This window comes from Pseudoliparis swirei, chromosome 20 (assembly GCF_029220125.1).
Source record: "Pseudoliparis swirei isolate HS2019 ecotype Mariana Trench chromosome 20, NWPU_hadal_v1, whole genome shotgun sequence".
Classification (NCBI taxonomy): Eukaryota; Metazoa; Chordata; class Actinopteri; order Perciformes; family Liparidae; genus Pseudoliparis; species Pseudoliparis swirei.
Window position 1 is genome coordinate 20,569,017 of NC_079407.1, and position 9,720 is coordinate 20,578,736.

A 9,720-nucleotide genomic window follows, 5' to 3' on the forward strand; every position below is an offset into this window, starting at 1 on the left:
CTGTAGGAGGTGGTGGAGAGGGTGGTCCGGGTTGTCCAATATGGACAACAGTTTCTTCAACGTCCTCCTCTCCACCACCTGTTCCAGGTGCTCCAGCTGGCAGCCGATGATGGAGCCAGCCTTCCTAACCAGTTTGTTAAGACGGCTGGTGTCACCGGCTCGATGCTGCTCCCCAGCAGACAATGGAGAAGTGCAGCACACTGACGACAACCGACTGGTAGAACAACTCCAGCATCTTGCTGCACACGTTGAAGGATCGAAGCTTTCTCAGGAAAAGAGTCGGCTCATTCCCTTCTTGTACACAGCGTTGATGTTGGCCTTCCAGTTCAGTCGGCTGTCGATGGAGACGCCCAGGTACTTGTACTCCTCCACCATGTCCACGTCCACTCCCAGGACACTCAGAGGTGGAGGAGCTGTCGCCTTCCTCCTGAAGTCCACCACCATCTCTCTGGTCTTGGCCACGTTCAGCCGCAGGTGATTCTCATCGGCCCACTTTACAAAGTCACTCACCACTGCCCTGTACTCCTCCTCCCGTCCATCCCTAATACACCCGACCACTGCAGAGTCATCAGAGTACTTCTGCAGATGGCATGACTCCGTGTTGTACTGGAAGTCACTGGTGTACAGGGTGAAGAGGAAGGGAGACAGAACAGTTCCCTGTGGGCTCAACATCACTGACCACCGTTCCAGACAGCACACGGCCCATTCTGACAAACTGTGGTCTGCCTGTGAGGTAGTCAGTGATCCAGGAGATGGTGGACGCGTCCACCGCCACCGCAGCTTCTCACTCAGCAGCAGTGGCTGGATGGTGTTAAATGCACTGGAGAAGTCAAAGAAAGTGACTCTCAGAGACATCGGTTCCATCCAGGTGCGACTGAGCTCGTTGCAGCAGGTAGATGATGGCGTCGTCCACTCCCACATGAGGCTGGTAAGAAAATTGCAGAGGGTCCAGCGATGACTTCACCTGCGGCCGGAGGTGGGCCAAGACCAGCCTCTCCAGCACCTTCATCACATGGGAGGTGAGGGCGACCGGTCGGTAGTCATTGAGGCCAGATGGTGTTGACTTCTTTGGGACAGGGACCAGGCACGACGTCTTCCACAGCACCGGGACTTCCCCTGCCTCAGGCTGAGGTTGAAGGCGCTGCAGGACACCAGACAGCTGGGTGGCGCAGGTCTTTAGGACCCTGGGGCTGATGCCATCAGGACCTTCAGCTCTGCGCTGGTGTAGTTTCTCCAGCTGTCTTCTCACCTGGTCAGTAGTCACAGAGGGAGGGGAGGTGGAGGAGCCCATTGTTATTGAGGGCTCGGTGGATGTGCAGCTCAGCAGGGGGGACAGAGGGGGAGGTGTTTGGGAGGTGTGATGTGTGGAGGAGACGGGGGAGGGCTGTGAACTAAACCTGTTGAAGAAACAGTTCAGCTCGTTGGCCCTCTCCAGGGAGCCCCCTGGCTGTCTCCCTCCCACCTTGAAGCCAGTTATCTGCTTCATCCCAGTCCACATCTCCCTTGAGTTGTTCAGCTGGAGTTTGGCCTCCAGCTTCCTCCTGTAGGAGTCCTTGCCTCCCTGAGCTGCACCTTAAGGTTGCGCTGGACTCTCCTCAGCTCATCCCTGTCTCCAGACCTGAAAGCAGCTTTCTTCATGTTAAGAAGTGCCTTCAGGTCCCTGGTGATCCAGGGCTTGTTGTTGGGGAAGCAGCGCACAGTCCGTGATGGGATGGTGGTGTGTTCACAGAACTTGATGTATTCCATGATGCAGTCGGTCATACTGTTGATGTCCTCCCCATGCGGTCCACACAGCACATCCCAGTCCGTTGACTCGAAGCAATGGCGGACGTGAACTCCCTCGGCAAATAAGGGCGCAGCAGTTCAATGTTCGGGCTACAGAAGCGCTCCTTCACACACACATGGTCGGGATTACACCACCGTTCATTCACATAAACAGCGATCCCGCCCCCTCTCTTCTTACCGCTCTGTATAGCGTCTCTGTCCGCCCGAAAAGTCCTGAAGCCGGGCACAGATGCGCCTTTATTATACCTTTATTCGTCCCACAGTGGGGACATTTCAAAAATTATATATACACTATAGAAACCTTCATTAAATGTGATGAACTTTCAGCATGTCGAGGGCAGACAAACACTTTAGCGTTGGCATAGCATGTGTCATTTTGTATATGTATGCTTTTGAAACAGTGCAGCCTTCACAAATGCATGCAGGTCGTTAGTTCAATTCCTTCTAAATTCTGGAAAAATAAACAGTAAATAACACAAATCTCCGTTTGGAGATTTTTAATAAACAGCTGATCAGATATAGATGAAGATGTGGCATTTGATAATTTGTGATTTATTTTTAGCATGCATGCATTAGTTTAATTACTTCTAAATTCTGGAAAAATAAACTGTAAATATAACACAAATCTGTTTGTAGATTTTTAATAAACAACCGATCAGATATAGATGAAGAAGATGTGGCATTTGATAATTTATGAAAAAATTGTATTTTAATTCTTCAACATTATTGGTGCCGTCAATGCCGGCACTGGAAGCAGTACAGATGTCTGTCCATGTTCTTCGTATCTTCCAGCCAACATGAACATGGAGAAGGAAATCTTCCAACTATTAGTGAGAAACAAACTGCCCAACACCCAACCAAATATGGAAAAGGATTGGCCATCACGGCGTTCCACTGTTGCATCTCTTTCACTTGGTTTAAAAGACTTTGAGTCCAAACGCGCCGCAGCTTGAAGGGTGATTGTGTGCGGCAGGACAGACGAGAGCTAATGAAGGCACAGCTGCATGAGTCACTTAGAAAGTCGTTCTTCTCTTACGTCCAGTGTATTTTGTGTCGGCTCGAACCTCCCTGCAGGAGGACAAACACACAGCAGAGAGGGAGGAGGCGTCAGCAGGTGTTACACCATATAGATTACATTAATAAGAGAAGGAATAGTTCAGCACAATACATTTAATTATTTGTCCTGAAAGAGTTTGAAAGACAGTGTAGCTATTAGTCCGTACCGTCCCTGTCTTCTCCTCCTCTCCTTCTTCGCAAAGATCCAATCTCGTCCCTTCTTCACCGATTTCCCCTTCATGTTCTTGAACCGGGATCTTCACAAAAATAAAGTGTGGCTCATTAGCTCGATCATAATGCACCTTGTTCTTTGTGACAAACCGCATCCACAACTCCTCGCCTCTGATGCTGAAGGTTTCACACATCCAGTCTCTTCGTGCCACCAGGAGGAGCAACTAAACATCACTCTGTAAAAGGGAGGAAAAGCTGCCCGACGGGGTTTTAAGTGAGACAGGACGACGACCCTTTTTAGATTTCTCTCGGTCTTTCGGCTTCATCAAAGCAGGTATGACTGAACCTGCACTTCAGGCCAAGACCGGTTTTTAAATGACAGTTTTATCAACACGCACAAAATAGAAATAGTGAAGTAGGGCCGCGACAAACATTTTTCTTAATAATTTTGTCTATTTCATGTCTAGGGTAGTCACAATTCCCAGGAGCGCACTATTTAAATGACTTGTGCTGTCCAGCCAACATCCAGAAGATATTCAGGATGCTATCATATTAAAACCAACAAATGTTTGCCAATAAAAAAAAGAGAATAAAATAATTATTAATAAACAATACATTGAAATGTAAGGGTGTTAAAATCTCACAATCTACAAAATGAAAAACAAAAAGTAGAAACAAAAGTATTTTCGCATTCTTCATCTGATGCCCCAGATGGCCTCATCTCACCATAGTGCACATTACTGAATAAAATACATAAACAAAACAAATAAATACAGATGAAGTCTGGTGACAAACCAACTCTGCTACTTCCAACCACGTAAACGGCATCACAATAAGCAGCGTCTCCCTACTGCGAATAACTTACCGTTGTCCTGAATACTGGACCTGGTTTGAAACAGCTCTGGTTTCTAAACCCAATGCCTGGAAAGAACAAACAGAGATCACATGTAGCGAAATAAATTGCACACAGCACCATATCCATTCACGCTAACTCCTTCCATTCTTACTTTGGGAAGGGCTCCTGTTACTCCAGCAAACAGACACAGGAAGAACCTGGAAACAAACAAGATCTGTTGTGAATGATTGAATAAATCAGGCTGACCATTTTACTCTGTGGAAATTCATCATTCATTCTTTTATGAAACAAATTTAACCGCCGTCTGTTATTGATCGTCTCCACATAGCAGCATGTCATTTCTGTCTCTACGTGTCGCGTTAACGCTTCTCGGCTCTCCGTCTCGCGCACCGCAGAGCTCCGATGCGCGCACACAGGTGAGCACACTCCCACTAGCCGGCAGAGAGCGTTGAATATGTCGCGTGAAAAACAAACCGCTATATCTGCATTTTTTTTTCAATTACAAAAGGCTTTAGCGGAACATGTCAAAATAAAAAGAACAGCTTTTATCAAAGCGACTGACTTTTTAGCCTTGGTGCTGTTGGGGTAATCCACCACCATGCCTCCACCAAAGCCTGCCTTCATGGCCTGCATCGTGATCAGCTCAAGCTGTAGAGAGAGAAGAAGAAAACTGAATTCAAGTAATCTGCAGAAAACATCAGGTTTTGAAAACCACAACGTTATTTCACCTGTTCGGAGTTCTCTGGATAAAGCTGGAAAACTGCACGTGCGCCTCTTGACTGGAAGACAAAGAGTGAGGAGAAGTAAGAAGGTCTTTATCGTAAGGTTTTAGTTGAATAATTCAACAGGAGTGAATCTTACCAGAGAAGAGTAGAGTGTACTAAAGAAGGTGTAGAGTCTTTTCGGAGGACTATGTGTCCTCTTGTCGGCATTACAGAGCCACTGCAGAGCAGAGATACTGACAGGGGGATAATGAAAAAGGTCAATGAAAAACAGTCGGAAATTATTCAAAATAAAATAAACATTATTTTTCTTTAACTTTAACACATTCTGTTGTTCACCTGATGCAACCGTCGAAGGTGCCGGCTCGAAAAGGCATCCCCTGGCCCATGTCCCCCAACAAAAGATCTCCCTCTACTTCTCTGTCCAGTGCAACATCTGTCACAGAGAAGACGGGATTTGAGCAATGTTTCACAAATGTATCCACATTTGTAATTTATAGGGATACAACTGAAAACTCTTTTCTTTAATTTGTATTTAATATGAAAAATCATCCAACTTAAAAACACACTTTTTGTTCGGGATGCTCTGAGAATATCAGAATTGTAATTCCTGTTGAATTTTGAAGATTATTTTTTATCAAGTAGCTGGTGTACAATTAATTGTTTTAATAAACAATAACAATTCAGTAGATGTATATCTATGTATTTATTTGTTATATTTTATTTTACAAATGAAAGAAAACAATGTTTCAGTCAAGCCTGATGTTGCTTCACATATAAAATATAGATTCAAGCTTTTTGGGAGCTGGTAGACGTAGTAACTGCTCATTTCAGAAAGTTATTTAAATTTAAAACACGAAAACACACCGTTTAAATGTTATTAAATTAGTAACACAACCAACATTTTATTGGAACTTCATTCAGCTCTTGCTTCCTGTTTAAATGCATCAGTGTCAAACTAACCCAGCATTGCGGTGCTGATGTCGAGCCCAACCCAAAAGTGTCCCTCCTCAGACAGGTAGTCTCCACTGAGACCAGAGCCGCACCTGAGAAACAGAAGACAGATGTCAAAAATACACTAGATTACGGTATTATTCTGGATCGTACAGTGCGTTATGTAGAAATCACACATCGCTATTACATCTCTCACTCCAACTGACTTCATCTAAAACTCCATGTTTCTATAAAGTTGCAGATTATGCAAAGGTGCTCTACTTAAAGAAGTAAATTTTTTCATCTACAAATTCGAGTACATTCAGAATGTGGAAGTACATATCGAGAAGACGGAGTTATGTGTAAATATACATAAACATGTCTTAATAATACACAATGTATATCCTTTCACGACCATGCCTCGTCTTTCTATGACCGTATTGATGGGAAGCTTAACATTTAAATATTATATAATTTCTTTCAAAGTATTGCTACAATCAGGTGAAATGTGTTGCTACATGTAAACAGTCAGTGTCACTCCCTCACCCCACATCCAGCAGGAAACATGGCCGTCCCTCCGGCAGGTTTAAAAGCTCTAAAGCTCTCTCTGACATCTGGGTCTGGATCTCAATCATTCGAGAGCTGTGAAGCAACAAAAAAGAGATTTCAGAGGCTTCTGGCAAAGGAAAGCCACATAACTGAAGCAACGCTCTAAGGCAAGTCTGTAGAATCAGACAGGGGATTCTGTATGGCTCCATTTGTAGCCGACACACTACATTTCGTGTGATATTTCAAAATACACTGAGCAGCTCGACATTATTGGGGGTAAAAAACGTACTGAAACACAGGGGAAGCTTTTCACCAACAAACAGAGACCACAGTGACAGGAAGGAAGTTATTCACACACACACACACACACACACACACACACACTCACTTCTGAGAGTATTTCTTTGCCTCGACTTCATTGTAGTACTGCGGGGATGAAATCACATCAGATTAGTTAACCAATACTTCAATAAAACAGTTGTGACTCCACTGTGGTCCCTCTTAATTAATACTAGCACAGGTTATTCAATATATGAGGAACAAAAAAAACTAGAGATAATTACAAGATCGTAATTATTTGTGTTATTACATATTTAAAGACCCAGATGCAAGCTGCTGTTGCTGCTCCCGTTAGCTTAGCAACAAGACTATAATACAATAAACCGCGTCACTGACCACATCTGGAGGACCTGCGTGCTCAGGCCGTCGACAGTTGGAGGTCATGGTTGTCTTGTTGTGTGGGTCGTTGTCTGAAGACGAAGGAAAATGTGCAATACCCGTTCATAAACCAGCTAACCTAGATGTTGTGATAGCCCACGGTCCACACGTGAAGACTGATGACGTCAAACACACGCGACGTAAGAATTACTTCTTCGTTGAGTTTAAAAAAAGCAACACAGCTAAAAGAGAGACTTATATCGCCACCGCGTGGCCACCCATATAGATACGTATTCAATAAATGTAAGATATGATTAACACATTATTTTAATGCATAAACGCATATTCTTCTAATATAAATCACGTGTTCTTGAATTTTAAATGTAAATAAATAAATAAGTGAATTACATGCCTGAAACACTCAATTATTTAAAAAGCTACATTAAATTACACATTATTTAGGTTAATGTCACTTGAACTCTTTGTTCCGCATGGCCTTAAAAAATATGTATATTCGTATTGAAAATAATTAGTTCTTTGTTTGAAACCAAATCATCCATACAATATTTCCCAGAAGACTTGGAATAATCAAATTAAAAGATGTTTAAAAGAGTGTCCATGGCAATTATTACTAGATATACCTTTCAATCCAATTTAAACCTAAGCCTATAACGATTTTTTTTTTTTAAACCAGAAAATAGATCTTAAAATGTTGTCATTGAATAATAGTACCTTATCCAATAGCTACATAACAGTTTATAGTTTTCTGTAAGATGATTGGTCCAATTGGTCGGGTGTGATATTTACTTCCTGTAAACATTGATTCCTATTGGTTCATCCTTGAGTGACGTGACCTGACCGGATGCTGCATCGTTAGTCCCGCCTCCTCGCCGACCCGTTGTCGGTAAAATGGCTGAGGTAGGTCAGAGGCTGGGCACCGGTGCTTACCGGCTGTCCACTCTCAGAAACAGCCGAAGTCGACCGGTGTGCACCGGAGAAAGTCCCGGTTCTCTGCTGGTTGCCTGCACTCTCAGTGACAGTCGGTTAAAAAACGAATCAACCCGGGATCAACGTGAAGTTCACCGGAGAAGCAGAGCAACTCAATGCTACTCGGTGAACCTGACAGGAAGTGAATGTAAACGGGAGAATGCGACTTTACCCTCTGCCACTTCTTGGGAGCTGGACTCGTCCCGTTTTATCAGACGAGTTCACACAGCAGCCCTGAGTGCCTCAGCAAGACTGCAGCCTCTGCTCCAGGAGAAGCTGCTGCCTGGCCGGATGACACCCTGGACCAGAGGAGCTGTTTCCATCCACCGTGACACCTTCAGGTCCCCTCCGAATTTGCGAGCTTTCTGCACTGTCGTCTATATTCTGGCGAAGCAGGCGTCAAGGAGACGGAGGCGTCCGGAGGTGCATCCCGATACCCTGCACGCCTCCAGTCGAGGTTACAGCAACGGCAGCTCCAAACATGTTCCTCTGCTGTACAGAAGTAGGACGTCCTATTACGACACCCTCAAAGTGTCCCCCAATGCCACACAGTCCCAGATCAAGTCGGCCTACTACAAGCAGTCCTTCGTCTACCACCCTGACAAGAACCCTGGGGGCGATGCGGCCACCCAGCACTTCTTTGAGATCAGCGAGGCCTACGCGGTGCTGGGCAACGACATCCTGAGGAAGAAGTACGACCAAGGTGTTCTGAGCCGGTCACACGTTCAAAGCCCGGCCTCCAAAGAGACCACAGGCTCCCCTCAGCAGCAGCAGCACTACCGAGCCAGGCGGTCCTCCAAAGCTGGGGAGAAGATCATGTTTGATTTTGACGCCTTTTATCAGGCTCACTACGGGGAGCAGCTGCAGAGGGAGAGGGACATGAAAGCCAGGAAGCAGCGCATGCAGGAGCAACAGGAGCATATGAGCAAATGGACGCAGGGGAAAATAATGAAGATGACTGTGGCGATGCTGATGACGATGGCAGGCTTACTTTTGGTCAATGTCTGCGAGTCTTGAAGCAGCAACCTGGGGTTGCATGTGAGGACTCGGGGTGAGCGGCAGGGGGGCTACCTCAGACTTGTTTGCAAGTGTTGCACAGTTTCTGACAGTTGAACATTATTGTGTTTGGTGAGCTGCAGGAGGAATAAACAAACACCGGATAACTGTGTTATCTTTTAAAGGCCACAGATAGGCGTGTCATTCATGAAGTGTGTGTGTACTTACAATCAAACTTTCATCTGAAAACCTCATCGCTGGATGTTTGAGCATTTAGCTCCTCCATGAATCCTCTCTCCACCCCCATGAATGGTGACATTTGACATTTAATTTATTATAAAATGCGTTTCAGAGTGACATCATGTTTATCTGGTCAAGTATGCACTTTAATAAGCAGAACCCTGAAGCACTGTGCTGACCAGCTGTCTCCGTGTTCACCGACATCTTCAACACCTCCTGGAGACATGCGTTCTTCCGAAAACTGATTCTGATTCTGATGAACAAACCTGAAACATATTTGCAGGTTCAGTTTTATTTTTCGATCATAAACAATTGTTCAACCAGTTGTGACGTCATGTGTTTATTTATTTACTCCCTGTAAGTATACAGTGTCTGAAGCCAAACAACAAACCCAATTCTCCATCCAAATACTGCACAAGGATCACTACATTAGACGTGATATGTTGAATAAACGCACAATTACTCTGGATGTTATGTCAAAAATCACTTTAAAGTGTGCAATTACAAGATTATTAGGAAACTAAGTAATACACTTTTATACGCCTTATTCCAGGTGTATATGTGCACATACACAATGCCACATTGTGGTGACTTTGGTGTGAGGGAAACTGGAAGCAAATATCAAACAAATATGTGATAAATTTGTCAGTAATCATAGTAAATAAGCAGTTGAAATGACCCAGCATGTTTTCTTTTTGCAACGATATAAGATGTGACCCCTAGAGGGCATCTGTACCTACAGATCAGATTAATCTGGGCTTCCGCTGG

The 9,720-nt window shown here is 44.5% G+C and overlaps 2 protein-coding genes across 2 annotated transcripts; one reads left to right on the top strand and one right to left on the bottom strand.

Annotated features, from left to right (window-relative positions):
• Positions 1-2,410: 2,410 nt before the first annotated feature.
• bud23 (BUD23 rRNA methyltransferase and ribosome maturation factor) lies at positions 2,411-6,888 on the bottom strand. Its single transcript, XM_056440446.1, has 12 exons — positions 6,748-6,888; positions 6,461-6,498; positions 6,070-6,165; positions 5,554-5,636; positions 4,930-5,026; positions 4,730-4,826; positions 4,597-4,647; positions 4,431-4,516; positions 4,020-4,065; positions 3,878-3,933; positions 3,009-3,098; positions 2,411-2,853 (listed from the first exon to the last, which is right to left on the bottom strand). Exons 1-12 carry the CDS (start codon positions 6,793-6,795, stop codon positions 2,799-2,801), a joined length of 843 nt encoding a protein of 280 aa, XP_056296421.1. The 5' UTR covers positions 6,796-6,888; the 3' UTR covers positions 2,411-2,798.
• Positions 6,889-7,028: 140 nt separating this feature from the next.
• On the top strand, positions 7,029-8,901 carry LOC130210323 (uncharacterized). Its single transcript, XM_056440440.1, has one exon. The coding sequence runs from the start codon at positions 7,639-7,641 to the stop codon at positions 8,731-8,733; it is 1,095 nt and encodes a 364-aa protein (XP_056296415.1). The 5' UTR covers positions 7,029-7,638; the 3' UTR covers positions 8,734-8,901.
• Positions 8,902-9,720: the final 819 nt, after the last annotated feature.